This window comes from Pituophis catenifer, unplaced genomic scaffold, assembly GCF_029215685.1.
Source record: "Pituophis catenifer annectens isolate HBS135680 unplaced genomic scaffold, rPitCat1.0.hap2 SCAF_2, whole genome shotgun sequence".
Classification (NCBI taxonomy): Eukaryota; Metazoa; Chordata; class Lepidosauria; order Squamata; family Colubridae; genus Pituophis; species Pituophis catenifer.
In genome coordinates, this window is record NW_027256882.1 from 189317344 (window position 1) to 189337867 (window position 20524).

A 20524-nucleotide genomic window follows, 5' to 3' on the forward strand; every position below is an offset into this window, starting at 1 on the left:
CTGGAATAGAGAAGAGGATAATGTAGATGGCAATTAAAATTCATAATTCATAAGTTTATTTGTCAAGCATATATAAGATAACAGGTAAAAGTATAAACACAATTTGAATACATGAAAAGAGTAAGTAAAAAAGAAATATTAGGACAGGGACGGTAGGCATTCTGGTTCACTTACAGACCTCTTAGGAATGGGGTGAGGTCAGCAGTAGACAGTTTATGGTTAAAGTTTTGGGGGTTTGGGGAAGAAACTACAGAGTCAGGTAGTGCATTCCAGGCATTAACCACTCTGTTACGGAAGTCATATTTTCTGCAATCGAGTTTGGAGCGGTTTACCTTGAGCTTGTATCTATTATTTGCTCATATATTGTTGTGGTTGAAGCTGAAGTAGTCATTGACAGGAAGGACATTGTGGCAGATCATTTTATGTACTATGCTTAGGTCAGACTAAAGTTGGCGTAGTTCTAAGTTGTCTAAGCCCAAAATTTGGAGTCTGGTGGCATAAGGTATTTTATTGCGGTTAGAGGAATGGAAGACTCTTCTCGTAAAATATCTCTGGACTCTCTCGATTGTATTTATGTCCGATATGCAGTGCGGATTCCAGACAAATGAGCTCTGTTCAAGAATTGGTCTAGCAAATGTTTTGTATGCTCTAGTTAGTAGTACAATATTACCAGAGAAGAAGCTACGCAAGATTAGGTTAACAACTCTTAATGCCTTTTTGGCATTGTTATTACAGTGGGCTCTGGCACTTAGATCTTTAGAAATGAGTACTCCAAGATCTTATAGTCAGGCTGCCTATTGTGTTTTAAAAATGAGCGTATCTTCTAAGACCTTTCCTTACTTGCACTGAACTCCAGTACAAATATGCCAGCGCCGCATCTATTTATTTGTTTGTTTATTTGTTTGTTTGTTTGCTATCTTCCCATGACATTGTTTTCATTTCAGAGTGTCTACTGTATAGGCATGATCAAAAATTCAAGAGATCAGCCACAAGAGTGTGATTGAAGCTCCATTTTAATGTACAATACACCTAAAAATCAGATGGAGCTATGATTACAAAATCATGGCCACTATCTTGACTTTTTAAAGTATACTCTGTGGATATCCCTGCTTTATCTCATTCATTGTCCAAACAAAGACTGGTTTAAGTTGTCATGTGCTATTCCAGTGTTAAAATAGTGTTCCCCTGCTATCTGATAGTTTCAAGATCCTTCTAAATATTGAGACTTTGTCATTCATTATCTTGGAAGGAAGATAGACAACTGACAGAGACTGAAAACAGAAGAAATAGAAGGAGGATAAAGATAAGCAATAAGGACAACATTTGATTTGAGAACAGCAAATTTCATGCCAGTATCTGCCCAGTCAAGGATGAGTGAAGAGCACTTTAGCTCAGCACCAAGGAAAGGGACACTTGTTTGCTATTTAAATGAAAAGTGAGACCTACAAAATCTCAAATTTGATGCCCAATACTAACTGCATGTTCACTCTTTACTTATGCACCAGAGAATTCCATATTCTTCTGTATTATAATGTTGATTTAGGACTTTTGGACAATGGAGGACTCAACATGAAAACGTTACCTAGAGAGGTTAAAGTTTACTTGGCCACAGCTGCATCAGCACCATACTGTGGTGAGTAATTGAAAATTGAAAACTTTCTTCTGAATATCGGAGGACAATAATTTAGAATTCAGATCCAATGACACTGATAGCTTTCAAATGTAAAATGAATACACAGTATAGACAATCTTCCTCTTGATTTTGTAATTAAAGTTCTGCTTTAAAGCTCCTCACTGAGATTCAATTGTTTACATCTGTCTCTATTGGAAAATATAGTACCAACAGTACTAACCTATATGTTCAAATGAGGAACAGAGGCAAGACTAGATCTGGGAGAAAACTAACATTTCATTTAGGATGGTAAAAATTGTTAATTGGCTGAATTCATTGTCTTTGAGATATAAGGAGAACAAGAAGGAATCCAATCTTATTCCTATCTTTAAAACAAAACAAAACAGGAGAATCTAGACAAATTGATACCTGAGAAGATTCTAGAATAAACTTATGTTTTAATTAACTATTGTGGTGTATCACTCAACAGCTCACAGACAATATTGCCTATGTTCCCTCATAATAAAAAGTACTATAGACCAATTATTAATTTATTTTAAAGGATCTGACTGACAAGTGGGGAGATATTCTTGTATGAGTTTACAAAGAACCTAGCAACAATTTTCTTTTTAATAATGGAAGCTAATCATGTTTAATGCTTTCTGCCGAGAATGTGTTTTCTGTGTTGCTTAGTACACCATACACTTGTGGAGTTCCACTTGCAACAGAGGAGAACTTCAGATACCAATATTGAGATAACCTTTCTCACTAGCAACTCCTCAGCTAGCACCAGCTTCATCATGTGAGTAATAATGGACAGTTCCAATGTCTTCTTTTGTTCCTTTCAGTTTGCACAATCATCCAATAGGCAGCATAATCTTAACTAGCCAAAATGGTTGTGAGCTGTCAGACTTGCTGAATCTGTTGTATGTCAAATCTAACTCCCTCTTGACTCCAAATATGTGGTGCATGTTTGCTTGTTTTAAGCTTCTCTTGGATTCAGTCTGCTGCAGGATAATATAAAACTAACCCAGCCTGTCTTCACTTTGCACCAGCATTATAAATATCTGCCCAGACCGACTAAAATTTGGACATGGTATAACACTTTTCTTCTTCTAGCCCATTCTCATCCCATATTTTATTTTTCACAGCATATATTGGCAGATCTTTTTTTCAGAAAAAAATCATCTTAGTTGGCAGGAATGATTTCTGGAACATACCCTAACACCACCCACTAACACTTATTTAATTAGGATTGTGCCATGGGTGTTTCCACATAATATTATAATAGAAACAGAGCCAGATACATTTGTATTTGAAGCATGTAGATTTGTGGTATTAGTCTATGAAGACATGAGCAATTGTGCAGCTGCAGAATTTTCTGCTGTTTAAATGTTCAAAATCAGGGTATACTGAAGTCTCAGAAAATTATTACTTTGACTGCTTGTGTAAGTAGTGGAGCCACATCAACTTTCTTTACTATCAGCTTCTTAATTGTGCAGCTAAATGAATAACCAAGAAAAATGCTAAGTGCAATCTTAAATATACATTATGTGCACACAGACAATGTTGAATTTACAGTGCAGAGAGAATGGCCAGATGCTGCCAGATGTTGAAGCAAAGCTAAGCAAACAACTGCAATTATTTAGGAATGCTGATTTTGCTTTTCCTGCAGTGCTTGATTCTTTCCAATGTGTTTTTCTCTCCTCTTGCACTTCAGCTAATATGTACAGAATAAAGGTGTTGCAGAGAGCATAGAATTTCCTTTGGATCCTCATGGAAAATGGCCTGGCTCTCATTAAGAGTGATTCAGAACTCACTCTGCAGCGTGACTATAGCTCTTCCCTACAATGTATTTATATTTCTCCAAAAAGTCAATAAAACTTTGGTTCCTATTCTCACACTTTATATCCTATTGAGCTTCACAGACCCAAACAACAAATGTTGGGCAAAGGCTTGCTGATTCATTCCGCTCCACTATGCCAGATAGAAAGTGTGATGTTGCAGCAGCGTCACAAGTTTTGGAAGAGGAACAAAGATGAGCCACCTATTGTTGGGCACTTTTGTACTGCACCTCTACCTGTGGATACAAAGTAAGCAAGGAATATATATTTTTTTTAGCAAGAAAAGTATTGAGAGATTCTTTGTTCCCCTCTTTCTTGGGGATACTGCAATTTTAATTTATTTGGGGATAAGTTAATTAAGATGCATTTGAAGCATTTTCCTTTTTCACTAGTCCATATGGGATATTTATTTTAAAATATATTGGAACTCTGTTTACTTTTAGCTTAAATAGTCTCAGAGGCGTTGGGCAGCTCCAAGCAGCACTATTTCCATTCCTTAATTCATCTTTTTTTAAAGCAATGGTAAAATCATTTTTGCTTGTGCCAACTGTAAACTGTCATAATATTTGCTTGACATGACCTCAGTGCTTATCTCATCACCATAACTATTGCCAAGCGGTAGTCTTTGTTGCATGCAGAAGTTAAGAAAGGGGATTAGGGATTTCCTTGGTTTCCTTTCCACCCATGAAATGTCACTAGCCAGCATTAAAATATCCACCACTTGCTCTCCATAATTTGAGTTGGTGGTGGGGCTGGGGGGAAAGCCAAGAACAAGCAAAACTGCCATAATTTGTTCCTTGCTTAAATTAAGGCCCAATAAGGACCTTTAAGGTTACTGAAGTACGAATAGTGAATCAGATGAAATCAGTTTCATTAGAAGAGGAACCAAACTTAAAATTAAGGATCAACACAAATTGATCCATCTCCATTTCTTCATGTTACCACTGGTAAAGTTGGTTGAAACAGTCATCCTTTCTTTGAGAAATTGCAAAGGCAATTTAGAAAATGAAAATTAATAAAGGCATTAAGGAACAATATATTCCAGGAGCCATTGGTGGTTGTTTTTTTTCCCCAGTGTATCCTTATTTTCTTACCTTTTACTTTTCTTGACATGCCTTTTCCCATGCCAGCTGAAATAATTTAAGTTTTGAGAAGCTGCTGTTTAAAGTGGCAATATAGCCTAACATATTTGGCTCGCTTGGCTCCTGGGCACGGAGTGGGCATAGGCAGCAGCAACGGTGGCTCCTCACATTGCTGGGGAGTGAAGTCATTGTGACCATTGTCTGCCCTGACCTGCCCGCTGGGCGGCCAGAGAGGTGATCAACTGCAAATTGTGGCGCTCACCTTGTTTTCCCCAAAGCTGCCAGACAGATTCTCCCCCCAGACCATCCCAAAGAGGTTTGTTCCTCAGGCTGTGCTCTTTTCCTCCTCCCACAGCATGCGAGGGGTCTCTTTGGGGGAAAGTGAGTAGTCCCTGCAGATCGCAGGAGCACCCTGATAAGTTTTCTAGAAAAGAACTTATCAGTAATCAACGCCCTCTTTCCCAGCCGACTTGCAGGAGGAGGAGGAGGGCAGCGTAAAGCAGCACCACCTTAAATGCTGATAGGCAGAGGTAGAATTCTTGTTTTCTTGTTTTCCTCCCCCAAAATTAAGGTGCATCTTATACTCCGGTGCGTCTTAAACTCCGAAAAATACGGTACATAAGAACTAAGCCAGGCGCTTAATGCATCTATTTTGCACGTAGCCAAAAACTCCAAACTTATCCTAATCACATGCTCCTGAGGCACTTTAGTGAGCAAGGGCTGTTGTTTGCAAGGAGAAGGTTGATAACCTCTGTTATAGAAGATAACACATCTTAGCAAAGATAGCCCAGGACTGAAAACCTACCTCTACCACCAGCACAAAAAAACGTGTACTGACAAAATAAATTATTAAAAATAATGTCATAGGGCAGAAAATTATCTGCTATTAATTCAGAAAGACAGGCTGAAGAACTGGAATTACAGTACGTATTGTAAATTATTGTTGCATAGCAACTTACCAAAAATGCATTAAAAGCTTAGAAGTATCCTTTAACTTTATTCTGTTCTTTCTTCAGTGAGAAGATGATGTGCTTGCCACAAGTACTGACTATTACAAGCCATAACCCCCTTCTACAGAACCTCAACATTCAGTGTGATTAGCACAGTTTTCACTTGTGGACACAGATATTATAACAGGGCTGTAACTTTGAAGGTTGATTTTAAAATCAAATGTGTGGCATTGAATTTTTTAAATGTGTTTTCTGTCACAGAATACTTGCTTCACTTCAACTGCTAATAATTTAAGCCTGTTTTTAGTAATAATTAGTTTTATAACCATGATGAAAATAATTACAATGTACATAAAATGGAACAGCACCTAATTGAACAGGACCTATTACTAATAAATCTGGAGTGAAAATAAATAGATTCTGCCAGAAACTGACTGTACATGGTGCTAATTGTTTGACAGTATATATTACTTACCATTGTAAATGCAGTTTTCCATTTAGAAGGAAACAAATGGCATTTTGCTTGATGTACTTTCAGAAGTGGAAGGCCATTATCAAGGAAGGGGGCATTTCATGAATTTCTCTTCTACTGCTTATATCCATTAGCATGTTCAACTCAGTTGTCTGACCCACTAGATGAAGACTTTACACAATACAAGAGAAACATTTTCCATTTGTATCCCAAGTAGTATTTTGCAGTAAATGTAAGCAAACTTCTACCCCTTAGTATAAAATCTTTGCTCAAGGCAACTGGCATGTTAAGAATTTCTGGATCATACTACCTAATTCAAAACAGGAAAAGTATAGAAGATGGACATCTACATGTTTTGTCTGATCTTCACTTCTGTGGGAGAGTATCCATAACATCTTCCTTGTGCCTCAGCAAAATTGTCCAGTGTTAAAACAAAGACAGTAATAGTATCAGGATTAATTACCGAACTTGGCATCACTATTTTAATTTTATTTTGTAAATATGTTTTTGTGGGTTTTAAAACAACACCTCCAAACTGTTAACAGTAGAACCTTTGCCTCTCATTAATAATGTATACAATAAAGTTTTGATTTAACTTTCCATTCACTTGGGCTTCCAAGAGTCACTTTGTAAGTCTTTTCATCACACCAGTGCTTTCTGAAGAGAACTTGATGTCACTGGGCACAATGCTATTGAAAAGCAACTTCACTTTATTTCAACTTCATTTCTGTCATGCAAGTTGGGTGGATTATTGAAACTAATAGTGGCATATACTATATGCTTCATCCTCTCAATTCATTGAATCCCTACAGTTAGTATATTATCCTATGCAGGAAGAGGGAAGACAGTGTTGCTATATTAATTTATATTGTGATTTTCTCTCCATATGTTAGCCAAAGCAGCTAAAGTAACAATTAAAAGCCAACACTTAAAATATTACAAATCACTATATAGATCACTATAAACTAGCCCAAATTGGAAATGGATGTATTGACTCTTTCTGAAGACCAATTGGGAGCAAAAGGAAAGCCTTTAAATAGAGGCCTTTAAATGTGCCTAATACTGTAAATAGAGCTTGGAAAGCAGATGCATCTTCAAGAGAATTTCTCCAGTTGATGTTACTTTCTCAATTGATTCATCCTGTGGTCCCTAGGTAGTTAAGTTGTGAACTGTTTAAAGTTTAGAAGCAAATCCTTAAACTTTACCCTGGAAGTGCAGATTACAGTTATAATATGTATGTAGTATTATACACCAGAAGGTAGCCTATTTGTTGCATATTATACCAACTGAATCTTCCGGGTAGCTACTCTCAACCTGGGGGTGGAAAGTTAAATATTTAAGTTCTGTGTTATTGTGGGATGCCTTTGTGAAGAATATAGCTTTAGTGAGAAGAATGACTCCTCACATTGGCAAGCACATTAATGATAGCCAAAATGGAAGGAACAAATGAAAGATTTGTTTTCTTCCTTCTTTGATTTGTGAAAGAAGAGAACATCCATCATGTTCCATCACTTAATTATACCATCATAATTCCAAGATATGTAATATATTTAACATATATCAAGTGTTCAAGAATACAAACATCCAGGTGCCAGAGCAGATTGATAAACTCTGGAAAATATCCCATCACTGCCTCTCTAGTCTATGCATATCTTTCATGGTGCAACATATGGACAGAAATTTTATATATGTTTTGACACACAAATAATGAAGGCTATCCTGATTGGTGATTAGTGATCTTATTGCTTCATGCAGGTCTTGGATTCCCAATAGCAGTTCTCTAGAGTTCTGGGGTCTGAGTTGGAGCCAGAGGGGCTTGTCCTTTTGCAAGGGCAGGATGATTAGTCCTCAGGTGGTTTCCCAAAGCTGTGTGAAAGAGAATCCATAATTATTATAAGAACTAGCTTATACCTATATGTTCAGTTTTAAAGGAAACAACTCCATTTCCCATGCTAATATCCTAATGTTTCACAGTCTTTATCAATGTAGGTGATGACCAAGCTGAGCCTGAGGGAGGGATCAAGCACATTATCAGCCTTGGATCTCTTCATACCCACAAGAGAACTAAGTTGAATACCCAGGGGGAGGGGAAGCTAAATCTGGCATCTAAAGGAGAAAAGCTTTAGAATTGTAAACTTGTTGAATCAAATCCCAACACTGAGATGTAACTCAACAGATCTGAGGTTACACTAATTGCATTGTAGGCAGGGGTGGGTTCCACTTACCTTTACTACCGGTTCTCAACAGGAACGTGCACGCCCGCTTGCTTTGCTCGTGCGCATGCTGCTGCACATGCACAGAAGCTTCTGCGCATGCGCAGAACATCCAAGATGATGTCCGGGTGGGTGGGCGGAGTCTCCCACCACCATTACTACCGGTTCATATGAATCGGACTGAACTGGGAGCAACCCACCACTGATTGCAGGAAATCAGACCAAACAAACCAAACCTTACTTTTTTTCTTTTTATCACTCTTCCATACAATAGATTGCCTGTTAAAACTGACAGGAAATATATTTAAAAATCTCCCAAAGGTGCTTTTCAAAAGACAACTAGATTTCCTTAGCTTTTTCCTTGAAAATGTTTCACTTCTCATCTAAGAAACTTATTTAGTTCTGGGAGCTTCAGTTCAGTTCAGCCAGAACTGAAGAAGCTTCTTGGATGAGAAGTGAAATGTTTTCAAGGGGGAAAAAACAAGAATGTCCAGTTGCCTTTTGAAAAGCACCTTTAAATCAACCATGGCCTAGATGATTGAGAATCTCCATAGACATATTTAAAAATGGATTTTCTCAATGACTTTTTAAAGTTAGTGCTAGCCTTTTAATATCAGAAATGAAGAGTATAACCAATAAAGCAGTCAGCCTCCACTAAAAAGCTGTTTTCAGAGTAATAAGAATTTGTGAAAAAATATTCTTAAGGTGAGTTTGAACCTATTTTATTAGGACACCAAGATCTTCTCTTTCAGATCTTTTGATAAAGTGAATTTTGTCTGCTTCTCAAGATAACTTGCAATGAGCTAATTTAGATCAATAAATATTACTGGAGCTTTATAGCAATAACAATAGCACTTAGACTTATATACCGCTTTACAGTGCTTTACAGCCCTCTCTAAGTAGTTTACAGAGTCAGCATGTTACCACCAACAATCTGGCCCTCATTTGACTAACCTCAGAAGGCTGAGTCAACCTTGAGCCTGTAAGGATTGAACCACTGACAGTCAGCAGAATTAGCCTGCAATACAGCATTCTAACCATTGTGCCACCACAACTCTTATGTTCTTCCTATGTTCACAAACTCCTTTCCCAAAATTTGATATTTGGTTGTACTATGTTTCAAGAGACTATCTTACTAAAACCTTTCACAGGTTCTAAGCCAGGGATGTCAAACTCAAGGCCCACAGTCTGGATCTCGCTCCTGGGGTGCTTAGATAGGGCCTGCAGGGCCATCCTGGAAATAGCAAAAGACCGGCCTGCAGTGCTTCTGCTAGCGGCCCCCCGTAGCCCATTTTTGGCCTTGATGGCCTCCTGTAGCACTCTACCAGCCAAAACGGCTGCTGGGGCCTCCAGAGGCCTCCACTGGCCCATTGCTGGCCAAAATGGGGCCTCTGTGGGCTGCATCTAGGCCTCTGAGGCTCCATTCAGGTCTCTGGAGGCCTCCCTGGGCTTGTTACAGGCTGAAATGGAGCCTCTGTGGGCCGCACCTGGGCCTCCCCAGGCCTCCCCCTCCGAATGTAGCTTTTTCAAACCTTTTTTTCAGCCCTAACGAGGTGCTAGTGAGTGAACCGATCTTCCGGGCTTTGCCTGCTCCCTCCAATTCTCAGATGTGCTTTAGAAGCTTTTTTTTCAGCCCTAACGAGGCGCTAACAAGTGAAGCGATCTCCGTGCTTTGCCTGCTTTTCTCATTGCTTCTCTCTCCAAAGATCAATTGTACTTTAGAAACTGTTTTTTATTCCCAAGTAGGGGATAAAAAGTGCGCGCACACACACTCAAAGCTGGCAAACTAATTGTTGTAGCGCGGGAATAACGAGAGGCACAAGCAGGCTAGTAACAACAGCTCTTTAATTCAGGGTGAGACTTCAGCAAAAACTCACAGGCAGCAGCCCTCTTTATATACTTTCCAGAGGCGACCAAGAACCAATCAGGATTCATTGTACATTTGAATTTCTCGCACAAAATAGATACATACATAACACCCCTCCCCTCCCAGAAGGCACTTATTCTATCTATTTACATATTTACATACAAAATCACGCAGGTGACCAGGGCGTGTCTTAATCCTGGTTGACCTGCGCAGTTCAGTTGTTGGCGAGGCGTCGAGCCGGTCGGAGGGACCTCCCGTCTCTCCCGGCTCCGCCAATGGAATCTCCTGGATTTCTCCGGAGGTGTGGCTATCTCCGGCTGGGAGTGTCGGCTCGCTGGGGCGGCGCTGGAACTCAGGCTTGCCAGATAAGTATTCCGGCTTACTCGGGCTTGAGGTAGCTGTGTCAGGAAGACTTGGATAGTTAGGAAACAAGTTTTCGTTTGGTAAATGTTTGCGCAACTGATCAATGTGTCTCCTCCAGATTTTACCATGCCCTATATCAACTGTGTATGATTTTGGACCGGTAATTCCTACGATGGTTCCCTCTACCCATAAGGGCCCATTAGTGTAGCTTCTGGCAAAAACTGGGGAACCTACTTCGAAATGCCTTAGTCCTCCCCCTTCCCCAATGAAGCTATCGGAGGAGTAATTAGGATGCAGTCTGTCTAGCATGCATCGTAGTTTTCGGCCCATTAGAAGCTCGGCTGGGCTGCGGCCCGAAGTGGGGCATGGGGTGGCATCAGGGCCAGATTTTCCTATAGGCTAACTAGGCTTCAGCCTAGGACCTCAAGATCAAGAGGGGCCTACATTCAAATTGTTAGCAAAATTAAAATTACACTATTCTAAAAACAGTGAACACTAAAACACTGAACCGAAAATAAGGAGAAATTCTACGCATATGACTAATAAACAAACATAAAAATGTAATTTACAAACTTAAAAATGGGAGGTGAAAGGGCCTCATAAGTGGAATAGCCTAGGGCCTCTTTTCATCTAAATCCGGCCCTGGGTGGCATGTTGTACTGCTAAGAACTCATCTATCCTAGCCTGCCAGTCCCCTGCATCGAGTCGGGAGAGGGCTTCTTTGGCCGTTCTTACAAATCTTTCAGCCAGGCCATTAGAAGCCGGATGAAAAGGAGCGGATAATGCATGTCTAATGCCTAATTCGGCTAGGTAGCCTTCGAATTGAGTTGCCGTGAATTGGGGCACATTGTCGGATACCAGAGTGTCCAGCAGTCCATGTGTTGTGAATAGTTTTCTGAGAACTTTGATTATGGCCTCAGAAGTGGTAGATGGCATTAAGGCAATTTTGAGCCGCTTAGAATATGCATCTACAATGATTAAAAAGTTCTGACCATGGAATGGGCCAGCGAAATCGATGTGAATCCTCCCCCAGGGTCCTTTTAGTTTTTCCCATTCCCAAACGGGCGCTATGGGAGGATCCGGGCGGGAGTCCTGGCAGGGCCTACACTTCCCCACCCACTCAGTGACATCTTGGTCTAGATGAGGCCACCAAACATAGCTTCGAGCTAGGCCTTTCATTCGAACCACCCCAGGGTGTCCCTCATGCCGCATTTCTAAAACCCTGTGCCTTAATCGCGAAGGAACGACCCTGTCACCCCACAACAAGCAGCCCCCCAACATTGACAGTTCATTTTTCTTGTTAAAATACAATTGGAAATCACCACCGTCCACCTTGGTAGGCCAACCCCTCGTCACCCAGCCCATTACTGTTCGCAAAACAGAGTCCCTGGCAGAAACCCTCGCCACCTCGTTCGAAGAGATGGGGCCCGGGGAAACAATGTCAAGCAGTAAAACCGGGGCTTCCGGGGTCGGGTTGTCCAATAGTTCGGGCAAGGGACATCGGCTGAGGGTGTCAGCATGTCCTAAGGTTTTGCCCGGCCGGTGGAGTAGCTTATACGAATAAGCGGCCAAGAAAATAGACCACCTGGTCATCCGGGGGGAGAGAGCCGCCGGGGTTGGTTTATCGCCAGCCAAAAGTCCCAAAAGCTGCTGGTGGTCTGTAATGAGTTCAAAGGTATGGCCAAACAAATACTCGTGAAATTTTTTGACCCCCGCAACAGCCGCTAGTGCCTCCCTATCTAGCTGGCTATAGTTCCTTTCAGCACTAGACAGAGTGCGAAAGTAATAGGCGATGGGCGCCTCTAACCCATTCGGCAGTCTATGGCCCAAAACCGCGCCAACGCCAAAGGGGGAAGCGTCACAGACTAACACTAGAGGCAGTTCAGCATTGTATTGAATGAGGAAACTGTCCTCGGACAAAAGTCTCTTTACTGCGTTGAAAGTGGTCACTTCTCGCTTGCCCCAAACCCACGGAATGTTTTTTCCAAGGAGCCTGTGCAGAGGCTCCGCAATGGTGGCTTTGTGTTTCAAAAACATTGTATAGAAGTTGAGAAGGCCTAGGAAGGCCTGCAGCTCGGACTTGGACTTGGGGGTGGGTGCGCCTTGGATGGCCCTCACTTTGCTTTCTGTGGGGTGGATGCCTGTGCAGTCGATTCTGTAGCCTAAGAACTCTACTGAAGGCACTGCTATTCTGCATTTATTTCGTTTGAGTTTAAGTCCCGCTTCTCTGAATCTGGTTAGGACTTGTCTAACCCTTTGGCCCAACTGAACTTCGTCTTGTCCACTAATCAAAACGTCATCGAAATACGGAACGATACCTGGGAGGCCTTGTAGGAGGCGCTCCATAGTACTCTGAAAAAGTCCCAGGGCGATGCTGACCCCAAACTGGAGCCTGGTGCATTTAAAGGCACCTCTGTGAGTTACTATTGTCTGTGATTCTGCCGTAGCGTCATCTACTGGCAGTTGCTGGTACGCCTGCGCAAGATCTAGCTTCGCAAATAGCTTGCCAGGGCCCAGGGAGTGTAGTAGATAGTGGACTATTGGAACCGGATAGGCGCTCTGCTGCAACGCCTTGTTAATCAAACACTTATAGTCGGCGCAAATTCTAATTGAGCCATCCGATTTAACTGGTGTAACTATTGGGGTTTCCCATTTAGCGTGATCCACGGGAACTAGCACCCCTTGCTTAATGAGCTTGTCGAGCTCCGCATCGATTTTGGGCTTTAAGGCAAAGGGAACTCGCCTTGCCTTCAGTCTAATTGGCGCTACGTTGGGGTCTAAATTGAGAGAAATAGGGGTCCCCACGTACTTGCCTAGAGTCTCTTCGAAAACGTCCTGAAACTCGTGAAGCAGGGTTTCCTTGAGTGATGATCCGTTGATGTTGTGTACGCCCGTGAAGCCCATGCCGAGGGCCCAGAACCATTTCATGCCCAGTAGGCTTGGTAGAGGCTTGCTAATGACGGTCAGGGGCAGCTCTTTCTGGAACTCGCCATAGCTGACCCGGAACATGCCTACACCTTCGATGGGAACTCGGTTGCCCTGATAGTCGAGCAGGCGGATTTTCTGGCGGGACAGCTGGTTCTTCTGGAGTTTGGGCAGGAGTGCCTTGAGTGTTGACCAGGACATGATCGATAACGTAGACCCGGTGTCGATCTCCATTTCGCACGATTTGCCATCGATTTCTACTTCCATGTAGACCTTCTCGTCGTCGGTAGTGCTGGCTTGGCCGATTCTCGTGCTGTAGGTCTCCCGCTTTTGAGGCTCGCGCCGTTTTCTCGCGCCGTCATCTTTGATTGGTTGTTTTGAACGAGCCGGTTCTGGTTGGTCACGGTAGTCATGTGGCTTTCAACTACGCGGAAGTTGAGCTCTGCAGACTCATGATAAGTGGCCTTTTCTATCGCAACACCTGCAAATGGCTTCTCTGTATTTGCACAACTGTCTCTCGTGATCTCCGCCACAGCTAGGGCAGTTCTCGTGGCAGCGGCCTTGTTCGCTCGATTTCTTTTCGGTGTGGAAGATGTCCTCATCCGACTCTTCCTCTGTGCTGGTTTGCACCTCTTCTCTGTGGACGGGGGCTGTTTTTGGCCCATCCTTTCTTGAACTGGGACGCTGCAGTGCTTCTGACGCTTTCGTTGATGCCTCATGTGCTCGGGCTTCGTCTAGCGCGCCAGCTAGCGTTAGGTCTGGCTTGGCTAGAAGACGCCTTTGCAACCGGGTGTCTTGAACTCCGCAAATCAGTTGTTCAAGCAATGCGTCGTCTAAGTCTCTGTAGTCACAATGCGTTGCGGCTTTTTGAAGCGCGGCCACATAAGCACTGACCGGCTCTCCATCTTTTTGAACTCTTTGCCGGAGTTCGTAGCGCTGAACAAATTTGGACGGAACTGGAGCGTAGTGGGCCTTCAGGTTGGCCTGAAGGACGTCCCAGGGAACCGTCTGGACTGGGGTTGGCTCGCAGAGGGATTCGGCCATCTCGAATACGTCTGGCCTGCAGTGGCTTAAGAACAGAGCCCTCTTCCTGTTCACCGAGAGCACTTGCATTTCGCTCGCTTCTAGGGAGCACTCAAACCTGGTCAGATACGATCCCCACTTCTCTCGGGTCGGGTCGAAGGGTTTTGGCGGAACGTAGGCAGTTATGCCGTGTCTCCGTGTTCGCTAGTCACCCTGGCTGAAGTTCTAAGCTCTTTTTGGGTTGCCTCTTGTGTCCTCTATCCCACCTTCGTCGCCAATGTTGTAGCGCGGGAATAACGAGAGGCACAAGCAGGCTAGTAACAACAGCTCTTTAATTCAGGGCGAGACTTCAGCAAAAACTCACAGGCAGCAGCCCTCTTTATATACTTTCCAGAGGCGACCAAGAACCAATCAGGATTCATTGTACATTTGAATTTCCCACACAAAATAGATACATACATAACACTAATGTGCTGAAGCTGACCAGACTGAAGACGCTAGGCAGATGAATACCTGGTAGGCACATTTTTTTCCCCTATTTTCCTCCCCAAAAACTAAGCTGCGTCTTATACTCCGGTGCGTCTTATACTCCGAAATATATGGTAATTCTAACCATTTTTGAAACAGATATTAAGGTTGACAGAGATAAATATGACAAAAGTATCATAGAAAAAATCCCTAGTCTTACTGCCACCAATGAAAAATGAGATGGTGTAATTCAATCTTCTTGATGACAAGCACATAGACAGAAGAGTGAATCTGTTATATTATTCACCCAAAAATCCATTCCTTCCCCCTTTTTAGGATGGGCACTGTGTGAAGGGATACTGCAAGATTTCATGGCAACTGGGCATGATTCCAAATGATCCCTGCACTGATTATCGGTATATTCTTCAGCAGATTCAACTGGATTTATGTATTTAAAGCTGAGAAGGACACAGATGCAAGAAAGTTGGAGACTGTCTGCTTTTATGCCACAAATCCATATTTTAGGTTTTAACAAAGAGGCCTTTTTTAATATCTCAACTGATGCAGGCTCAGTTCACATGAAAAAGAGAAAGGGAGAAGTTAGTGCTGAACTTAAATTGTGGAATATTCTACATCAGGAAGCAAGGTTTGTTTATCTGTATCATGGAATTCTTTCTTTTTCCTCAGGATTCAAGACCATATTCACTGACTCATAGCAGTGGTGGGTTCCTCCCGGTTCAGCCTGGTTCAGCTGAGCTGGTAGCGGTGACGATATGACGTCACCAAACCGGTTCTGCCCCCCCCGCCCCCACGGGTTATTCTTACCTTTTATTTGGCCCCACCCCCAATCTATTGCTGCCTCCTGAGTCCCACCTGATGGCTAGAGGGAAAAAAACTGTTTAAACTTTTGCCGCGGGGCTTCAAAGGGCCACCCTACAGCTGATCAGTGTTAAAAGAAAACAAATGAGTAGACCAGTGCCTGAAAAAATAAATGGGTAGACCCAGTGGTAGGATTCTACTTCAGTAGAACCAGTTGTTAAGTAGTTAAGTAGTTAAGCAGTTTGGAGAACCAGTTGTTAAAAGAAATCTCCTTTCGTTTTTTTCCACTTTACAGGGTTAATCCTGTAAGGATTAATTACAACATTTGGTGTTGTTTCCTAGCCTAATCTTTATTACAGAAACTGCGTCTCCGGCAGATGCCTAGACTTACTGTCACTTCCGGTTCCGGAGGCTATTTTTTTGCTTGACTTTCTTAAAGGGGAATGGTTGTTTTAAGCTTTTTACCCCTCTGTTGGGAGGAAATACTCCCCTGTTGGAGTTCTTCCAGTCAGGGTACAATCATCAGCACTTTGAAGAAATAATTGAATCCTTTTGTGTATATGGACTACTCAGAGGGCTGAAAAAGTTATTTTTGACTGGTCCCCGCACTTACGACTGTCCTCACATTTTACGTTTTTCGCCCTATCTTGTCACCATGGTGAAGAGAAGCAGTTGTGAAATGAGTGACATGGTTGTTAAGAACGCTGCACAGGCATAAATGTGAGGATGGTCATAAGTGTGAGGACTAGTCAAAAGTGCGAAGACCTGTCAGAAATGATTTCTTTCAGCCCTCTGAGTAGTCCCTATACACATAGCCATGGCCAGCCGGTCACATGACCAGCTAGCCACGCCCACCCAGTCACATGACCTCCAAGCCACACCCACAAAATAAGCCATGCCCACAGAACCGGTAGTAAAAAAATTTAGAACCCACCCCTGACTCATAGCCTATGATATACCAGCTGGCCCAAATCATCCAAGTAAATTCTCTGTCAGTGAGCCATAAAGGAGATGCCACTTGTCTCCTCCAGACTTCTTTCAAGGAAAGATACTCCAAGCTCTGTCGTTCTGGTATGCACTGTGGGCAATCTCTCAGCATACACTACAAGTGATCAACCTAGAACCTTCTTGGTGTACATTGAAGGTCTTCTAGGCTGACCAGCTTCAGCACATGCTATAAGCAACCCTAAAGCCTCTGAGCTGTGGAGCACTTTGACCAGTACCAGAAGAGAAGGCTGAGATCAGTACTGATCCAAAGCATTTGAACAGTTTTATTGAGGTGAATCAAGTCAGGTCTTTGCTTTGACAACGTGAATACTGTTGCTTCATAGCATGAATAATGTCAATGGAGTAAATCTAAGATCATCTTCATACAAGCCTAATATCATTTTATATCATCTCTAAATGTAATAAGTATTCCTTCCACCTCATCCAAATCGCTAATAAAAATGTTGAAGAGTAACATGCCTGGAATTAAACCCCATGGCACTCAAAGTAGTATGTTCTCTCTAATTCAATGAAGAATCATTAATGAACATTATCTGAGTTCAGTTTTTGAGCTAGCAATGTATTGAACTAATTCTCAAACTATTTAGCCTACATTTAATTAATTAGCTAAGCAGAATGCCATGGGTATGTTGTTAAATACATTACTGAAATCAAGATATATTATGTCAACAGCATTCTTACAGTCATGCTGTAAGGAAGCTAGTTGTTCTTCCTAAAAAAATGAGATGAAGTTTGACAAAGCCATGACCTAAAGCACTTTTCTGCAGCAAATGAATTAAGAATTGATATACTGCAGGTTCTAAGGAGCAATCGGTCTGCTGGATACATCAGTTACCCTTTCCTTGCATATCTAGATATGTTTCTTTCTAAAGGCACAAAGAATACTTACTTATCCAGGGTGATGTGTGCCCATGTTTACTCACTTCAAATACTCCCCTTCACTCATATAGTCCATAAAAGACCCTGTCAACTCAGCAAAATCTTCCAATACAAGACTGGTAGAGTCCTCACCAGACAGGTCACTGTCAGGCCGAGATTTCCTAGGATGAGTAGAATGAGACACAGTGCAAGGAACCACAGGAGCTGTTTGGCCAACTGCAGGTGAACCACCTACAGGCATTACTGGTTCTTCATACTCTGCCTTTTCCACCTCTGTGTCTGAAGCAGGTCCTAAGACATGATAGAGGCTGGGTAAGCGGATGTCAAACTGAAGGCCAAACTTAGCAAAAAGCTTTTCATTCAAGGCATAGAGCTTTTCTGAGATGTCATAGCCAAGGAGGACAGAAAAGAGACGGGCAATATAGCGCTCCTTAGCCAGAAGCAAATAGAGCTTTTTCCTTTGCCAAGTGATAAAAGAGGAGTCAATCTCGGCTGTCAAAGTTACCTGCCAAAGAAAGAAGAGAAAAAAGTTCATTTGTTTGTTTTTAAGAATAATGTAGTCACTGTGTTACCTCTTATTTTGTTAGATTTATTATACAAATATACAAGAAATGCACATTTTGAAATAAATTCATATTTAATATACTGTTTATTTGTGTGCATTATCAATTTTGAAAATGAGTTTTTACAATACATTGCTCAAGTATTTCCTGAAGAGCTTGGAACACAATGTATAAGGTTTGTTGCAAATGTATTTTTACATTTGCACTTTTAAAAAGCTCAGTTACATTGGGAAAGTGGATTGATCTTTGAGATTGACAAAAGCAAGGGAAGCATAGAGAGCATCTCTTTATTTTGAATGAGGAAAAATAAGAACATAAGTAGTGCACAGCTGGGGCAGTTTCCCTTGGCCCATCTAGTCTGTTCTCACAGTGCCATACCAAAGGCAGGAGGAACCCCACCAGTCTCATTTCTTTAGAAATAGTCACACCATCATTAAGGCTAGTAGCTTTGACTTCCATGTATTGGTCCAACCCTTTTTTGAAGCCACCAAATTATTAGCCAGAACCCAATCTCATGGTAATGAATTCCACAGTTGAATTGTGTATTGTTTAAAATCCCCAGGGACATATAAACCACATACAAAGATATTGAAGAAACTCTCTGATGGTCTGGTTGAAGTTTTCTGTGAGAGATATGAAAGAATTCTTGAAGTACTAAATGACTGAACAAAATATTATTTACATCTTGAAAAAGGAAAAGAAATAGATCCAAAGAGGTATAGAGCTACCAATTTCACATCAGATTATGTGATTATTTAATCACATAATTTCATATACTACAGGCCACCCAACCAAGCAGAACAAATAGATGGACTTTTTGCTAATCAGTTAACAAATGTATGTAGGAAACATACTATAGTAGTAATGAGAGATTTTAACTACCCTGAAATCAACTGGGAGACAAACTCTGCAACAAGTGGGAGATCAAACAGATTCCTGACCAACCTAGCTGATAAGCTTTTCACCCAAAAGGAAGAGGAGGGAACTAGAGGGATAACCACACTAGACCTTATTCTTACTAACAGAGAAGAAGGGATAGAGAGAATTGAAGTGACAGGCACTTTAGGGGTAATGACCATGTCATATTAGAATTCAATATAATGCAGACACAAGCAACAGAACATAATCAAACCAATATCTTAGACTTTAAAAGAACTGATTTTAACACACTCAGAGAGAGTGGGGAAGAATCCCATGGATGAAATTTTTAAAGGGGAAATCAACTCAAGAAGCCTGAGAAACTCTGAAAAATATTATTATAAAAACCCAATCCAGCTCAATCCCACTGAAAAAGAAAAAGAAAATAACCAAGAAAAACCACATGGTTGCACAAAGAACGCTCTGATAAACTGAAAGAAAAAAAGGATAAGTACAAAAAAATGGAAAGAGGGACACATAAGGAAGGCAGAATACCAACTAATAGGCCAAATTTGTAACAAATGTCAAAAATAATAATAAAAGTTTCTTTCAACACATAAAAAAGAAGAAGAAAGTCAAAGAAACCATAGGTCCAATAATAGGAGAAAATGGTAAGAAAGTAACTTTGAGTAGAAAGAAAGCAGAATTGCTTAATTCACTTTTTGCATCTGTACAAGCCAATTTATCAAAAACAGAACCATAAAAGACAGATTAGGAATGCAAATTAAAATGGCACCTGTCAATGCTAGACAGATTCAAATCACTGGTCCTGACAGATTACATCGCACAGTTCTGAGGAAACTGACAGGTGGGTTCTTAGAACCATTGAACCACATCTTTCAAAGTTCTTGGAGCAATGAGGAACTACCTGAGGACTGGAAAAGAGTTCCCATCTTCAAAAAAAAGGGAGGGGAGAGGGGGGAAAGATCCAGGATATTACCAACCAATCAGCCTGACATCAATGCCAGAGAAGATCTTGGAAAAGATAATCAAGCAACAAATCTGCAAACACCTAGAAGCAAAGTTAAAACCAGAAGCTAATATGGGTTTGTCAAAAACAGATCGACAAACAAATTTTATTTCATTCTTTGACAAAGTGACTAAATTAGTGGATCAGTGAAATGTTATTAACATAGTGTCAACTCTCAAAATAACTTTAGCTGAAGTAAATATCCTTTTTACTTAGTTTCTTATTTGCCATACATATGGGGTGAGGGGGAGCTCTGGGGTGTGGGATAATTTCCTTCCAGGTGCCAGACATAACAGCAATAAGGCCCATGGGAATCAAGGTTGTCTCAACAAGTGTTCATAATGGCCGGAGGGAGTAGCTGAGTAGCCTACCATCTACCTGGCTGCTTAATGTGACCAATGACACTAGGGGGATGGGTGATATTTATTTCTCTTATTATACTGAAAACATGGGAAATATTTAGAGTTGGTTTCACATTTGAATGTGCCAATATGATGTACCCAATAAAATGGATCGTTGAGAGAAGCCACAGCCTTAGTGTCCTGAAC

At 41.5% G+C, this 20524-nt stretch overlaps 2 protein-coding genes across 6 annotated transcripts in view; one reads left to right on the plus strand and one right to left on the minus strand.

Annotated features, from left to right (window-relative positions):
- The window catches only part of PLA1A (phospholipase A1 member A), a 28114-nt gene extending 22174 nt beyond the window's left edge, over nucleotides 1–5940 (plus strand). For both annotated transcript variants that reach the window (XM_070938363.1, XM_070938364.1), the window contains 4 exons: nucleotides 1544–1633; nucleotides 2306–2414; nucleotides 3541–3705; nucleotides 5555–5940. In XM_070938363.1, coding sequence (XP_070794464.1) covers nucleotides 1544–1633; nucleotides 2306–2414; nucleotides 3541–3705; nucleotides 5555–5639 — 449 coding nt within the window. In that variant the 3' untranslated portion in view covers nucleotides 5640–5940. The remainder of the gene's footprint in view (nucleotides 1–1543; nucleotides 1634–2305; nucleotides 2415–3540; nucleotides 3706–5554) is intronic.
- Nucleotides 5941–6540: 600 nt separating this feature from the next.
- Nucleotides 6541–20524, minus strand: part of POPDC2 (popeye domain cAMP effector 2) — a 48242-nt gene continuing 34258 nt past the window's right edge. For 2 of the 4 annotated variants that reach the window (XM_070938366.1, XM_070938369.1), the window contains 2 exons: nucleotides 17536–18030; nucleotides 7738–7826 (listed from right to left, as the gene is read on the minus strand). In XM_070938366.1, the coding sequence (XP_070794467.1) occupies nucleotides 17566–18030 (465 nt within the window). In that variant the 3' untranslated portion in view covers nucleotides 7738–7826; nucleotides 17536–17565. Of the gene's footprint in view, nucleotides 7827–16891; nucleotides 18031–20524 lie in introns of those variants that run through there. The other 2 variants (XM_070938368.1, XM_070938367.1) reach the window with 2 other exon arrangements.